General features: G+C 44.0%; 1 protein-coding gene across 1 annotated transcript; it reads right to left on the bottom strand.

Moving 5' to 3' along the window:
* Window positions 1-10,125: 10,125 nt before the first annotated feature.
* On the bottom strand, window positions 10,126-13,039 carry cysltr1 (cysteinyl leukotriene receptor 1). Its single transcript, XM_084010077.1, has 2 exons — window positions 12,810-13,039; window positions 10,126-12,207 (listed from the first exon to the last, which is right to left on the bottom strand). The coding sequence occupies exon 2, from the start codon at window positions 12,186-12,188 to the stop codon at window positions 11,187-11,189; it is 1,002 nt and encodes a 333-aa protein (XP_083866203.1). The 5' UTR covers window positions 12,189-12,207; window positions 12,810-13,039; the 3' UTR covers window positions 10,126-11,186.
* Between the last annotated feature and the right edge of the window lie 3,705 nt (window positions 13,040-16,744).

The raw sequence follows: 16,744 nt of genomic DNA, 5'->3' as shown, positions 1-16,744 counted from the left end.
GAGCTGAAATGTGATCGACTCTCGCTGAATCTGAATCTACTCAGATGAGCCGAGTTTCAGGACTTGAAGTAAATGTTATTCTGGTGGAAACCGTCCCAACCCCTCCAAAAAGAAAAAGTAGCCCACGTTTTCACACCCCACCTCATGTTGTCAAATCTGGAAACAGCCGAGGTGAATAACAGCCCCCCCAGAAGGTATCTCCACTTTCACAAGTATGTGCAATAACCACGACTGGGAGTAAATGAAAGTGGACGACAGGGCGCCGCAGACAGGTGAAATCCGACGCTGAGCGCTAACTGCTGGATTCCTGTTAATCCCACATGGAAAACATAAAAAAAGGTGGTCAATCCGGGTCAAAGAAATATTGGAATTTGCTTTCAAGGAGCCGGCGTGCGGGAAACAACTTTTTATTTGTTTTTACCGATGTGCATCCTTCACACGGTGGAACGGTGGAACGACAGATGTCTTGCTCGAGGACATTTTCAGCAGATGTTTGGAGACAAAGATGAGTTGAAATTTGCTCTGTCCTCCGGTTGAAAGGTCACCCTTGTGTGTGTGTGTGGTCGAGGAATGCTGGGTGTTTGTCCTCTCAGAGTGGCGTTTGCCTGTGTTAATTTGTTGGTAGCAGCCGTGAGGGGTCGGCCTGAACCAACGCCGGCTGGCACGCAGCGAAACCAGAGATGCAGGTTTGTCTTTTTTGGGGATAAACACACGGCTTCCGACATCTGCAGCCAAGATGTTTAGCAGTGACTGATTATTTTAACTGCAAACACTTGGCCGAGAGGAAGGAAAAGGAGGAAGGTGGGAAGTGCGAAACTTCACATTTCACCCATAGGACGCCTGCGATTTTTTATTTAGTTTATTTCCATTCCCCGATTCCAAACTTGTGAAACATCCGAAAAGCTCTTTTGGTTGCGTTAGTCCTGATGGGGACGTCAAGAAAGGCCGGAGGGGAAAAACATAAATAAATAAACTTGTCTGTTACGAAACCTTTTATCCATCACTTCCCTTACGTCATCCTGTCAGGATTTTTTATGTTTCTCACGTCGGACGCCATGGCCGGACATCTGCTTCACATTTTTCCCCCTCCCCTGAAAAAAAACCCAGCATGCACCATCATCCCCATTGTCGCCGGGGACGACGGAGGAGGAGGAGGAGGTTCCTTCGCCATATTTCAACTCCCAACTTGGGTTGTGTGTCATAAAATGTTTATTTTCTGCCAAAGGCATTAATTACTCCCCTCGTGTGTTTTAAATGTGAGCGATGATCTCGTTGATCGAAATGTGAGCGGAGACAACATTTCAACATGAGTAAGAGGTCGTCAGACTCGTCGTCTCCACGACTTCAGCAAAATCGTATCCGCCTCACGTTGTCCCAAACCTATGATGGCGTATCAGAGTAGAGAGAGGGGGGGCAATATTCAGAGAAAAAAAGTCGCAAATTTGTGTGTTTATAAATTTGCTTGGTTCCACTAACACCAGCGGTTGCTATGACAACAAGTGAAAACTACAACTAGCATGTTAGTCCAACCACCCTGATCAATAAACACCCATAAGATGACAATTTGGCCTCATATAAATAAAACCAACAATAGCCACCACCCTAAGGACCTTTTTCCCCCCTACAGTGACCCTAATACACCGTCGTACACGACGGGTCACCAGCCTCATGTGTTCATTTAGGTTATTGATCACGAGCCGTTTCACGTTGTAGGACCAACTGTCTCAGTGAAGTAAAATGAATCACTAAACACGACGAGTTTAAGGCCAGAGACCCGGCACGTCCCCCGTTTCCCGCGGATAGCTGATAGGTGATGCCGCCAGTTAATTGGAGGAAATTAGTGTGTATCAATGGCCCGTATTGACGAGGATTTTGAGTGACGACCACGCTTTGATTGTGCCTTTTCCTCGACTCAGGAGGACGAACAGGCGGCCCATTGTGTGCGTGATTGTGTGCGTCTTTGTGATGGCGGAGGACGACCCTGGTGAGGACACTGTGACCAGGTGTCATGTGATAGGGCGCAGGCGAACACAATGGCCACTTGAAGGAGAAAGTAAACAACATGGAAACCTGTGGGCCTCTCTCGCTGACCCCTCGGCCACCTTGTCACATGGGCCTTCTGTGGCCTCGCTGTGACCCCGCCCCCTTCAGGGCAGCAGTGTTTCCTTTAAACTCCGACTGAGCACATAGGATGACCCGTATAGCCGTCTTTGTTTTTTTTTAATCCCAGGTTTAATTGAAGTTATGACATTTACATGGAGTGTAATATTTAACCCTAAAGAACCCACGGTGACACGTTAAACACTTTAAATATCCTGCAAATTTCCTTCTAAGGTCCCGAAGTGACACATTCATGCACATTTGGCAGAACTTGCTGATTTTAAAAAGGCTGTTAAAGGCAAGTTTCAACCCATTTAACAATTTGGATCGTTTAAATAACACATTTAAACAGCTCCGACCACATTTCTTGAACACATTTTTATAAAACCAATTGTGAAAATAATATTTAACCTCAAAAATCATCTTTTTGATGCTATAAGAAAGACAAAAAGTTGATTCAGTTATGTTGAATTCATACGTTTTCTATTGTTGAATTTTAACAAATGTAAAACACTGAAATAATGTAAAAAGAATCAAATCATTAACGAAATGCAAATCTGGCTTCTTATGGGTTAAGAAGTCACGAGTGAAAGCTGCCTAACATGTTTGGTATCTGTTGGGATCATCATTAGAATCTCAAATAAACGGTCTGTGGGTTTCAACAAAGTCTGGCTTTATTAGAAGGTTTTATCAGGGTTTTTTTGGGAGCAACTTAAATTTGTGTGACAGAAAATAAACACCCAGTGTTCTTTGAAAAACCCAGAAGATGGTTTCATACTTATTGCTTTTCTGTTTGAAGTCGTTTAACGACGAAGAGAAAAAAGATGTCGCAATGTTTTTTATCTGTTTCCCAAATTGGGGCGATGTGCACTAAACCCAGCAGCTGGAAATTAAACACACCGTAACATTTTTGAAAAACAAAGCAAAATAATAAAAGTGTTATTTCTTTATGAAAATATATATAATTTTGGAAAGAAACATCAATATAAACCCAAATTTCTCATTTAGTGTGTTGTAAATATGAAAGGGCCAGTTTGAAGGATTTAGAGGCTTTATTGGCAGAAATGAGAAATTGTGTTTTAACACCACAAACAAAAGAGTTTCTTGGCCCTCAAAATATGAAACAATATCTTACAGTAAAATGTAACTGAAATATATAAAATAATCCATCCATCCATCCATTTTCTACCGCTTATCCTGTATTCAGGGTCACGGGGGGGCTGGAGCCGATCCCAGCTGTCATTGGGCGAAGGCAGGGTACACCCTGGACAGGTCTATATAAAATAATGTTTTTTAAATACAAATTTTAACATGTAAAAACAAGGCTATGCAGATGTTTGAGAGGAGGCACATTTCACAGTATATATTCCCCTTTACATTATATGCAACACTTGTTTAGTTTAGTTTAGTTTAGATTAGTTTAGTTTAGTTTAGTTTGTAAATTTATTTAACACACATTTACATCAAATGGTGCACGGAGGGAACGAAGCCCAAAAGAGTTCCACCTTTTCAATAATCACACTTAAATGTATAAGGCTGACAAATAAACTTTGACAAAAGGAGATAAAGTATAGAAATAATCAATGAATTGAAGAAACAAGATTTTTGTAGAATCAATTTAATTTAATCAATTCTGACAACGTTATAATTGTGAATATCGTCTCAGGTGACTTGAAAAAGCTGTCTAGCTCGCTGTCGTATGTGATGCAATAAAAATATTGTCTCTTAACAAAATGTAAAATGATTCCAGTTTTAAGCATATTTGATGATTAGCAGAAAATATCGTGAATCCTAATTATTTTTTTCTGCAATAATCGTGACGTGACATTTTCATATCGGCTCGTGTCTAAATGTGAACCTTTACGTTCAACTTAAAGTCAAAATATTTTTGGTGTTTTTTTTTGTGTTCCTGAAGGCCACAGCAGTTCTACGACACGCTTGGAAAGGGAGGGGTGAGCGGAGGTGTGTTCCAGCTGGTTTCAATCTGCAGTCTCACCACTAGATGCCACTAAATCCTACACACTATTCCTTTAATTGTGGGCATATGTCATTTACGGCTATACCATTTTTGTTGACCGAAAACAAAGTGCAACCTTCGGAAACATCTAAAAACATTTTTAAGATTATTTTTCAGATGTTTTTGTTTTTGATTACATTGCAGGGTAATTGTTTTGCAGAAAATCAGATGCTTCATCCTGAAATGGTAAGAAAACAGATGCGAGTGCTTTATTCTACTAAAATTTGAAAAAATAATAATATTTCACAGAGATTTTGTGATTGTTTGTCACTTAAATTGATGTTTTCATTGCTGATGAAAGTGAGTTTGGTCTGCTCATGTAATTGTTTTTGCTTTTTTCTGTCTCTTTTCACTGAAAACACATGAATGATGAATCTGTTTTTAATGTCATAGTTCACCACACAGTTGTGTCTTGTTTTCCCCGTGACGCCTCGACCAAAGTGCACTTTAGGAGCTCCACAAGTCCAAGAACATTTTATTCCAGACGCTGTAAATCCCGCCGGCCTTGAACACAGCGGGTCGGATGTTTTAACGTGTCTTGCAGGTAGAATGGCTGTGTGAAGTTTTTTTTTCAAACTCGAACAATCTTTCATTTCATCATCTCGAATCAAACTGAATTCATGAGAACGTCACGATTCCGGGCGTATTTTATGACAGTCATCGTGAGTTTGCAGTTTTATACTGCATTTAACCTCGGCCTCCCGCTGACGTCAATGAGAAACAATGTGTGGTTAGTGAACTCTATCGGACTTGTGTTTCAGAAAGCTTTGAGCAATACAGACATGGGACAATATCTTCTATTGATCTGTTAACTGTAGGTAAGCCAGCAGACACAGTGACATTTATTTCATTAAAACTCAACCACCGTTTCTTCTTTTGACCCTAAAAAAAACACCTGATAAATTCAAACAAATGATGCCGAAACACATTCAATGCAGTTTGATTATCGGAATAAAATATGACCTGTCTGAACCTTAAAGACACGAGTCACCCGAATGTTTCAGAAGGCAGTAAAATGCTTTGCGAGGATTCAAACATGTGACCGAGATCATCAGATCAATGATGCTATTGCATTGGAATCTCAAAACCATGGAGATTCCAATGGAATCTCTAAGACTTAGTATATATATACTAAGTCTTAGAGTCCAAGGGGGAATAGATCATACAAGGGTCCAGGCTTGACATGAGAGGTAGCAGGGACCAGAGGAGTGGGATTAAACTTTAAAAGGACAGGAATGATTTAAAACAAAGGTTTTCCACAAAACAGGCTTCCACTAACGATGAGTAGATCTAAGGATCTGGGAAAATGGATGCGGTATGCGGATAAGTATTTGAAGGGAGCTTGATTGCAGATGAGTTGCAGCTGCTCTGACTCTACACACCTGAAGGGAATGAATGAGGGGAGAGAGAGTCTCTCAGAGAAGGGCAGCATGTTAGATGTAACCGATATATATAAAAGTATTGATTCAACTTCTTTACTCAAGTTGAGGTGGAACAGCAAATGCTCTGAAATGTACTCAAAAGTACATATAAAGGAGGGATAAAAAGTATCCTTTATGAATGACATTTCTACTGGCTTGTTTTTTCTTGCGTCATATTAATAATTTAGAAAATAATTCCACCCCTCAAATGCATTAAAACTAAAGTAATGGCCCTGTTACAGGCCAGGAGTAGAAGAAAATTTGGGGAGTAAAAGTAAAAAGAATGAAATAGGCTACTCAAGTACAGATACCTGAAAATTCGACTTAAGTACAGCAAGTATTTGAGCATCGAAAGTACTTGTCAAGACACTGAACTGAATACTTTGGTTGATGCATTTTGCTTGACATCGTAACATTTAACTCCTTAACATATTTGCTGTTTTGTCATTTAAAGGTAGAGTAGGTCATTTGGGAAAAACTACAGAAACTTTGACTTTGAACGCATCGCTGAACCGAAAAAGTCCCGCCCCCTTCGTTCAGACCTTTGTCTTGATTGGGTGGGGGTTTTACAGTCCTGCCACGGCCACAGATGACATTTTAACATTTTTTTTATGTCAGAACATTAAATGTATTCATTGCTATCGGTATGTTACGAGGATTTCAAGTAATAAAACCGAAAGTGTTTCTGAACAGAATCACCTACTCAACCTTTAAGTCTGTTATTTGTGTTTTTATGTGAAACATTTTAAAGCTGCCATCTTGACCCCCTTTAAGTAGACTTCAGGACCCCGATCCACGAGGTCTCCCATGAGGCCTTAAGTCCTAGTGAATACAAGCCGGAATATATCACGCACTACCTTGAGTTCACAGACACATGTAATGTAATCGTGGGTTTTTATTTTCCGAGGTTTACTGCCTCCAGGCTCTCTCCTAACCAGATGAGATGTATTTCTCAAATATTTACGTTTTGGTCCAAACAGCTTGTGATTTCATGCATTTTTATTTATCCTGAACCTTTGACGTTTGTGTGCCGGGATGACACCTCATCCTCTTTGTTTCTCTTTGCTTTTTCACGCCTCCGGGTCTCCTCCCCGTGTTTAACATCACAACGCTATGAACTGTGGTAAGTATGAATGAAGAGCTGAAACTCTGGAGGGAAACTCTCCTTTATTTATTTATTTTTTCCTAGATTGCTGCGTGGGTTGAAATGCTTTTGGAGACTAGAAAGAAACGTTTGAATTGAAACTGTTCTAACAAACGCATGGCATCAAGGCTGGAGACGACCAGCGTTCCCACCATGTGGCAGAGTGTTTTCTAAAATCCAAACCTCAGGCCGACTCCCTCAGGAGGAGTGTTTGTTTACAGTGGTCTCTTCACTCTGAATCAACTATGACAGTCGTTCTTTAACACGAACAGCTCGGTTCATTCTGGGAGAAAAGACAGTTCCCTGCAGGTGGTGAAGAATGTTTGACAGACGGAGAACCCGAGTCTAACTGGGTTTAACCACAACGACTCACTTCCACTGGATTTGTTACAGTGTGAGGCCTCAGTAAATCTCTAAATCCTCTTTTTTTTCCACCTTATTGATTTACAAAGATGTTTTTACGCCTCTGCTGTCGGAGAAAAGACTCTAAGCCATTGTTGCTTCTGACCCGCGAACAAAGAGCTTTTCAGTCTCTGCAAAACAAAAATCACATTTTATCCCTTAAGAGGTAGATTTGGACGTTTGTTTTTTTTTGTGACTCCATCTGTAAAGTTTACATTCAGCTCTCCAGCTCTTCACGTAGAGAAGAAAAGCTTCTCTTTTTGGTGGTGCTTCTGGCAACACGACCGAGGAGAGGAATGGCAAGTCTGCGGCCAACCGTAACCGCGGGAGATAGTAGATTAACAGCTTTGATTAATTACCAGTATTGCATCAGGTTATGAAGACATAACTACATGTGTTGCGAGAGATAAAGCAGAGAGAGAAATGCGCTTCATAACGTACGGAAATTGATGTGGGCTGTTTAATTTCTTTATAAATCTCCTTCTTTCTTTTTTGCATCTATGGCATAAAACATCTGTTTCGTTCTCTTTCATCTTCTTGATATCATCTCCCGAAAAAACACAAGAGCACCATTTATGCCATTAGGAAGAAGTACTTTTTTTTTTTAACAAATGCCAAAAGGCTTTCTATGACTTGAAGACGCGATGTGTGATGAAGTCAAACCAACTGAGGGGCCTTTCTCTCGCCGTGTGCGTCACAAAAAAACAACAACTCTTGTGACTGAAAATACTTTGAATGGAATACACAATGAGGGCGGTGGACACTGCTGCACTGTTTTTCAAGCTTCCTGTCAGAGCGAGGGGGGGGGGGGGGGTGACAAATGATGTGATAGAGCAGGCCTTGATGTGGTATTGTCTGTTTTTAATAGGCAGATGATTAGTTAAGATATCACAGGATGCAGCCATGTGGTGAAATATGACATTAAAAGCAGAGTAATCACTCCACAGCTGAGAGAAAGAAAAACTAAATCATACTCAAACCCAAAACTCAGCTTATTTTTTGTTTTTTGTCTCATTTTTCCTCAAACTAACTCAAGTATGTTCATATCAGCTTGACCTTTGACCTCGCTCTCTGGAAGTAAACCATTTACTATCTGCATGTGGCCTTTGATGTGACCCGCCCACACACACACACACAAACACTGTAGCAGCTATTGGATGATACACAGGAAGCATGTGATGTCAGTGATCTGCACAAGGCAGGGTTACTGCTTACTGCTTACTGACCTTCCTTGACCTCTGAGTGCTTCCTACCTGAGGCGACTGAGCCGGCCAGACAAAGGAGCTACCGTCGGGGGTCTTCAGGCGGTCTGGATTTATGCTGACTTTCAGGCCTCGCTGCCTGCTGCCTCCCCTTTAGCATTCTTCACTCGAGGACACTTGCTTGGTGGAACTACTGTAGAAACGGATTCTTTTCCATAGCGAGATAACCTTTTTTTTCTAAGGTTTTTGAAGCATGAAAGTACGACGGCATATTAGGGGCCACTGTAAAACAATAATCAATTAAAAGATTGATACTAGCGGTAGCTTTCACTTGTTGTCATAGCAACGGCTGTTAGCAGAACCAAGCAACTTGTTTATATCGGCTATGTGAACACGTTGAACATTAGAACGTGAATATACAGTATGCTAAAAGAAAACACAGACAAGAGAGGGGGGCAATATTAAAAAAAAGCCAAAATTTGCCACTTTATGGAAAATAATGTGAAAAGTTTGAGGTCTCGTACCTGCAGTACCCGAGTGTACCTGAGTGTGGTTGAGTCAGGTGTCGGGTTTGTAGCAGAAACTGTAACCTGTGAAATAAGGGGCCATATTGACTGACGTTACCATGAGGTTGTGCTAATAACTGAAGGCTATGCTTTGCAGCAGCTTATCCTAACAGTGTTTGACTGTATGAGTTATGAAGAAACCACCAGTGGAGTCCCCCCTGGCCCTTGTGAGGTATTTCTCACCTTTCGACTCTTTATGTATGCTTTATGGTCCAGAACTTCCTATTTTGAGTCTCATTATCGTGGTGTTTTCTGCTGATGAGGGAAGCTGCACAGCACAGAGCTCAGGGGGGAAAGTTTCTGGCTGAAAGGTCGCCTACTTTCAAGGTGGAAAACAAGTTGGTAGAGGTCAAAACTCCTACTATGTAGAAAAACTATGCAATGCATTCCTTCTCGTGTCCTTCTCCGGGGTCGGCGCCTTGATGGGAACGCATGTGGAGCGTGGAGGGAACGCGACTGAATGTTGGAGGCCCGTTCGTCCTGACCCGTGGTAACTCTCTCGAAACTTTTATATGGTGATAATGTGCTGTTGTTTACAGCCTGTCATGCTGCTCTCCAGCGCCCAGAAACTCAATTCAAGGAAAGAGTGAATCACTTGGGATGCATTGTATTGTTAAAAGGGGGCTTTGATTGTAAAATGTATTCAACATTTAGAGCATTTGAGGCTGCCATGTATAAAGAATAGCCACATTGCCTAAAAAGGTTCTCCTGCAGAGCTCCGTTAACTGTTTCTGCTCATATGGTGGGCATTAACACGTGTTGCTAAGCCAAGTCCTATTCATTATTCATTATTCGTCCAGCATCTCATGTACAGCCTCTTTGAGATATTATTAGTGCTCCTTTTTTCAAAAAAACAAATCAATACTTACGGCACTTTTTAAATATAGCAAACTCAGACCACAAATTAAAGAGTTGATTTCCTACGAGCCAATGGGCTGCACTGTTCCCCCTGTGACCTCTTTTAGAGTCCTCTTTTAGGGACTTTCCTTACTTCCTGGGCGAGCATCATCAACGCCGTGCGGTGGACAAAACACTGCAACAACAGACGGGGCCATCTCTAAGATAACGCCGCTTCGCTGGGCCCGAAAACAAACCTCTTTTTGTGCAGCCGGAGGAGGGAGGCGATCATGTGCTCGGTATTAGCTGTTTATGAAGTGGTAATACAGTGAAGCCTCTATGTTCGAATCAGCAGGCTCGGCCTCTCTGTGTCGCTCTGTAACTCTGATTAACCGGGGAGCGGGAAAAAAGATTGGGCCTCGCCAACGTCAGCTAATGCATTCTCTCCGCTCGGACAATTTTAATACTTTCACATTTAGCACAAATTCAACTTGTCATGGAGCAAACACAGTTCCTCCAGCAGCGCATTGTCTTCTATAGAGATACAGACTTAAATATGGGAAGAGTCTTGAACCATTTAGAGAATCAACATGTGTGGTGGAGCGACACCTGGTGGACAGAGTCGGTAGAGCTTCCACCACAGTGATGACTTCATGTGATTTCACACTGAATTTGACACGCTTTGGAGGATTTATCAACGCAGTTATCACACATGACATGAAACGTGGCGGAAAATACAGCAGCGTACTCTCAGGGCAACGGTTTGACGTTTCCACGAAATAAGATGTGGAGAGAAACGTATATAATATATATATATATATATATATATGTTGCTATAACAACATGCAGACAAAACGATGAAAATACTGGCTGTTACAAACGATCACATTGTCACACAAAAAAAGAGCATTTACAGAGAAGAACAGCAGTTCACAAGAAAAACCACATTACAGAAGTATCTCCCTTCATACATTGATATCCTGTGTGTTTATATTTGCGATTACACAGTTTGAGTAACTTTGGGGATACAGTTACCGCCATAACGATGAGGCAGAGAAACATCACTTCAATATTGAACACTGAGGATTCTTTAGATGAATAAATATCAATTTCAACATCCTCCTGAGACTCTAAATTAAATGTTTAAATAGTTAACCGGCGCCTAATTCTTATCTTTCCTATCAACTTGAGATGCCCAAGCTCTTTAAAAGGAATACCCTGCTGTGACTGGTTACCTGGATGGATGGATGGATGGATGGATGGATGATGGATGGATGGATGGATGGATGGATGGATGGGTGGATGGATGGGTGGGTGGGTGGATTAATGATATTTGCAGCCCTCCTCCACTTTTTGAATTCATCAAGAATTTGTGATTCTCTGTTCACCGTTACTTTGGTGGTTTTGTGGGTGACGTATTCCCTTAAACACATCTTAAGCTGCTCATGTGATGACCCTACTTGTTCCTTTTCCTGATGCAGATAAACATGTGGTCAGCTACTGGCTCTCCCCGGGCTCGCAGCCCTGGTCGGGCTTCACCCGGACTATACGGTGCAGGGTGCTGCCCCTCATCGACTGGCGCAGCGAGGACAGGCGATTGCGGAAACCCTCTCCAGAGAAGAAATAAAGCAGCGGATCAAAGCAGGAGTTGGCGGCCGCCAGGCACAGCGTCACCACGACGGACTTCTGCATGGCGACCCGCTCCGGGCAGGTGGTGTCCATCCGGGACACGAAGTTCAGGTGCACGGTGCGCTGCACGTGGTACGGCAGGAAGCTGATCAGGAAGGTCAGCAGGACGATGACGATCATCCGGATGGCCCGGGCGCCCGTGGCCCGCTGGCGTCGGGCGGCGTTGTTGCGGGACATCAGGGCCCAGACGATGCCCGCGTAGCAGAGCAGGATGACCAGGAAGGGCAGGAGGAAGCCCAGCACCAGAGCCACGTAGTTCAGTATGATCAGCTTCTGCAGGCCGGCGCCTTGCGGGGGCTCGAAGCACTTGGTCTTGTTTGTGACGAGGTCCACGCACTCGCCGGACATGAGGAAGGGCGAGGACAAGAGACAGATGAACACCCAGATGCCCACGCACACCAGGCGGGCCCGGGTCTCCGTCGTCAGCCGCAGGTTCTGCACCGGGAAGACGATGGCCAGGAAGCGCGTGACAGACATGGCGGCCATGAAGAAGATGCTGCAGTAGAGGTTTACGTAGAGGGCGTAGGAGCTGATGCGGCAGAGGAAGTCGCCATGGTTCCACTGGCCCTTGTTGACGTAGTAGAGGACTCTGAGCGGCAGCGTCAGGACGCACAGCAGGTCGGACACGGCCAGGTTCAGCATGTAGATGTGGAACGGCGAGCTCTGGCGGTACGTCCGGATCAGCACCACCAGGGCGAAGCCGTTCCCCAGCAGGCCCAGCACCGTGATGAGGGAGTAGGCGGTGGAGTAGACCTGGTTACGGAACTCGTCGATGGAGGGGCAGGGGGCGTCCGTCAGGTTGGACTCCATGTCGAGGTCACGCCTGCAGCTGCAGAGGTAATCACAAAAAAACGACTTGCTACTTTAACTGCAAATAACTCATGATTCCTTCCATCCATCGTCTACAGCTTATCCCATTCAGGGTCCAATGACAGCTGGAGCCGATCCCAGCTGTCATTGGACAAAGGTAGGGTTCACCCTGGACAGAACACCAGTCTATCACATGTAGAGACAGACAACCATTCACGCTCACATTCACACCTACGGGCAATTTAGAGTCATCAATCAACCTATCCCCATCCTGCATGTCTTTGGACTGTGGGAGGAAGCCGGAGAGAACCCACGCTTACACGGGGAGAACATGCAAACTCCACACAGAAGGAACCTGAACCCGACCCGACCCATAATTAATACTGCAAAGTTACCAGGAATCAGCATGCCGTAACGTGTTTATGTCATGTTTGCAGCTCTGTGAGTCACATAAATGAATGCTATCAAATCATTCAACCACTCATTGACTATTTGCATCCTCGCTCTGGAGAGGCAAAGCTTCTCTACAAAGTGAAAATGTACCCGACGGCAGCCTGCAAATGTGATCATCCGTCACTCTCAACAAAAAGTGGTGAAAGTGAAGTCAATCTTCCATCTTACCGTTGGATTCCTGTGGTCGTCGAGCTGCGGAGACAAGTCTGTTGATCTTTGCTGCTGGTCTTCTCCGCCTCGTCTGCCAGATGTCGAGTGGTGGGAGGACGCTGCTGCTGCTGCTGCTGCTGCTGCTGCTGCTGCTGCTGCTGCTGCTGCTGCTGCTGCTCGGCTGCTGCTGCTGCTGCTGCTCGGCTGCTGCTGCTGCTGCTGCTGCTGCTGCTGCTGCAGCAGGTGGTTATGCTTCCTCACAGCCTCAGTTGGAGGGAAACTGGAGACCTGCCTCCTCTATCGCAGCATCTAACCCGGTGACGTCATCCAGTACACATTTGAACTGTGGGTTAAAACGAAAAGAAAGCTGCTCGTTAATCCTCTTCTGCTCGACGTTTACTTAGTCAAACTTTTGTTTGTTTGTTGGGTTTTTTCTTTTTTTCAGACACCTTAGAGACCCGTCAGTCCTGAACATTCTCCCTCTTCTACTCATCTCGTATTTCTGCCTCGTTTCCTTGTATCTCCTCATCAGACCTGTTCTGTTCTGTGTATTATGTAATGACAGGATTGTTGACATAGTTTCTCACGGTTGTTTTACAGTCTCTTGAACCAGAGGTGTGAGGCGGTAAAGCGTAAAAACAGGGGCACACGGGGTCAACCAGCACGGTGCGTGGCGGCCGGCGACTTAATACTTTCTATGTTTGCTCCGGCCGCATTTCCTTTGTTTGCTGCTAATGAGTGGTGATTTGCAGCTGGTAAATGGACTGCGGATGCTGCGGTGGGAAATGGGCAAACTCATGGCTGCAGTGGAAGCAGCCTGGCGTGCGGTGGAAGGGCTGGATAATAAAGGCCCCGTAACTCATTTAGTGGTCGGACAGCGGCCAAAGACAAACATCCAGCCCCACAACATGCACTCAGGAGTCATGTTCGACGCCTTGACGCCTCCACTCACATCAGAGAAATCATGACTCTATTAGTGGGATAGTGCATTAAGTGCACGGTGAAAGAGAGACGCTCAAAGTGCATCTGAAGGTTTCTGAGAATGCCATCTTAATTCCTCTCAAGTGGCCCGCTAAAGGAGATACATTTATTTTGGAATAGACTTGTTTGTTGATTGCACATGTGACAGACGTATGAAAAGTCAAAGGCAGATCCTGATCTTGATGAGGAAATATGTCCCTTTAACTCCCAGATTACAGCTGAGAATGAATCCTGACGTTTCTGTGGAGTTTTATGAAGTTTCTTCTGGGTTTTTTTTTATTTTTCTTCTGTGGAACGTAATTACAGTGATCTGCAAAATCCAATAATGTGGGCGGGAATCTAAATGCTTAATAGACTGAGTGCATCATCACCCACTTTATGCACTCTTTTTCCTTTTTTTCTGTAAAGAATCACAAATCACTCTGCGTTATCACCTCCCCTTCGCTTGTCAGTTATAGTGTCCCAACCTCCCCAGACCATCCAAACGAGTGTCTCCATGTTTACACAGGTGTAGGTGTGCCAGAGAGCAACCACAACAAGTAGGAGAAGGACGGGCACGCTTACATAGAACTTAGCCATTATTGATATTAGGATTTTGTTGGCGACACCATAACAAGTATTGGTTTGGATAGGAAGCCAGTGAGGGATCATGTGCTGTTGCATTGTGGACATTTGTTTGGTTTGTTTGCATGACTGTGCAGATAAAAAAAAAAGAAGCAAATTGGTCAGAATTGGTCACCGGTGGCAACCGGCAACGATTACAGGGAACCTCTTCATGCTGAGTGACAGCGTTCATGTCTGGCGTGCGACATGTTTCAGTGTGACGTTGTCAGATAGGGAGCCGTGACGGATAACGGGTGTGTGGTTTTCCTGTTATCTCCTCCAAACACGATAACGCTGCAATGTCATCACCACCAGCCTTTATGGAACCTTCAAACAAGCTTTGATCGGCATGAGTTGATTATGTCAAATACAAAAGTTCATCACTTTTCCAGCTCTTCTGCCTTCATGAGCACTTGTTGCCTTGTGTTTACTGGACACAGATGTCCGGCGTATTTGCAGCACCACTCCTTTCATGGAAGTGAGAGCAGCTGTTTGCCCTGAGCCACACACACACACATCCCATTATCTCTTGGCTGATTCCTTTCATACCTACGCTTGTTATTGAACTCCCACCAAAACTTTGAGACACTTTCAGCTCATGTGTCGTTCAGTTTAAACAGAGAGACGATGAGCACCAGGCTGGTTTGCTTTCACTATGAAGTTGAAATGGTCCTCCGAGAGACCAGGATGTGCATGTGGGTCACATTATCTCTGAAGTTTTTACCGTTTATCTAAGCAGTTTGAGTACAAAACGCTCAGAGATGATAAAAAACAAACCTGCCAGAGCCCAGGAGGGAAACAACATGCAGACTGTGGTTTCCTATTTGCTGACATTGAAGCAGTTCTCATGAGTTTGTTCCACTAGATTTTAGTTTCATACAACCTCACTTCAAGCAGCACATGCAAAATAATAATAATAATACATTTTACTTTCAGGACACTCAAGGTCTTACAATGCATAAAAGATATTAAAGGTTAAAACAAGAAAAACATGGCAGTAGAGGGTAAAAACAGTAATAGTGGAGGTATTAAGAGTGCAGAGGAACAGTGATGGTTATACTGAGTAGGCCGGTTTGAACAGGTTTGAATATTCATTATAATTTTATAATTTATTAAACATAATGACGTTTTTCACACCACAATGCAGCGACATCTTTCTGTGTGTGGGAATATAAAACACAACGTGGTGGTTTAATATTTCCTTTCACCAAAAAGGTACGAGTTCTGGCCTTAAATGACCTTCATCGCCTATCCAACACACACACACACACACACACACACACACACGGAGGAAGGAGAAATGGTATTATCTCTCCGGAGAGCATATCTGCAGGAAGCATCCCATATAATTGTTTCTCTGATGATGAGCGCTCTTTGAGGCTTCTTTGCTGTTTGTTCTCCGTCGTCGTTCATGTCGGTTTACGTCTTCGTGGAATTTGTCACCGACGGTTCGTCGTGAGTCATAAGGCGATCCTTGAAACTGTCGACAGCTGCGTGAGGTCATATCTTGTTTCGTCAACGGCGGTGACCGTGAGGCATCGAGGGCGAATTCCACATAAGTGAATGGGAGCAGATTTCACAAAATCACATCTGTCAATACAGGCCTCGCTATTAATAAGAGCTGATATCATAGGACCGACACACAAACACACACACACACACACACACACACACACACACACACACACACACACACACACACACACACACACACACATAGAACTAAAGACGTCATGCTTCTTTGAATGATGACCCAGATTCAAGTCTATGAAAATGTCAAATAAAATCTCTACATTCACGTACAAAGTTTGGATAGCATCGTCTATCTTCCGAAACACGATCCAGGCAGCCGTTATCATCTCCTTCTAAACCTGGTTTTTGGGAAAACCAACAGGTAGGAACACGTTGGAACGTTCACGTGTCGGTCCTAAACCGAAACCCAAAGCACGTGTTCCCCGTCAACCAACCATCGCAGGGCTGCTGCAACCCATGAGTTGAGCAACACCAGAGGGGAGTCAAGTGATTGTGGAGGGATCACACCCTAGTTGCCATGGAAACGGCAGGTATGTCTTCGCCCGGCCCTGATGCCCGCTCAGAGGGGCGAGCGGGTCGTCCCCCCCCCCCCCCCCCCCCCCCGCACATAATGAGTTTAGATTAGATCCTGATGTGTGTATCTGCCATCAGTGTGTATACTGTATGTGTGTGTGGGTGTGTGTGTGTGTGTGTGTGTGTGTGTGTGTGTGTGTGTGTGTGTGTGTGTGTGTGTGTGTGTGTCTGTGTGTGTGTGTGTGTGTGTGTGTGAAGGGGTCGAAAACACAAGAAAAGTGCCGTAGAAATGCAGGTCGACTCTCTAACAAGCTCAGGAAACA

Source organism: Eutrigla gurnardus (assembly GCF_963514095.1).
Source record: "Eutrigla gurnardus genome assembly, chromosome: 5".
Classification (NCBI taxonomy): domain Eukaryota; kingdom Metazoa; phylum Chordata; class Actinopteri; order Perciformes; family Triglidae; genus Eutrigla; species Eutrigla gurnardus.
This window is presented reverse-complemented; position numbering and strand designations above follow the sequence as displayed.

What these genes read in the sequence shown, in the direction of transcription:
- cysltr1 (XM_084010077.1), bottom strand. Translation starts at nt 12,188, where the DNA reads ATGGAGTCCAACCTGACGGACGCCCCCTGCCCCTCCATCGACGAGTTC.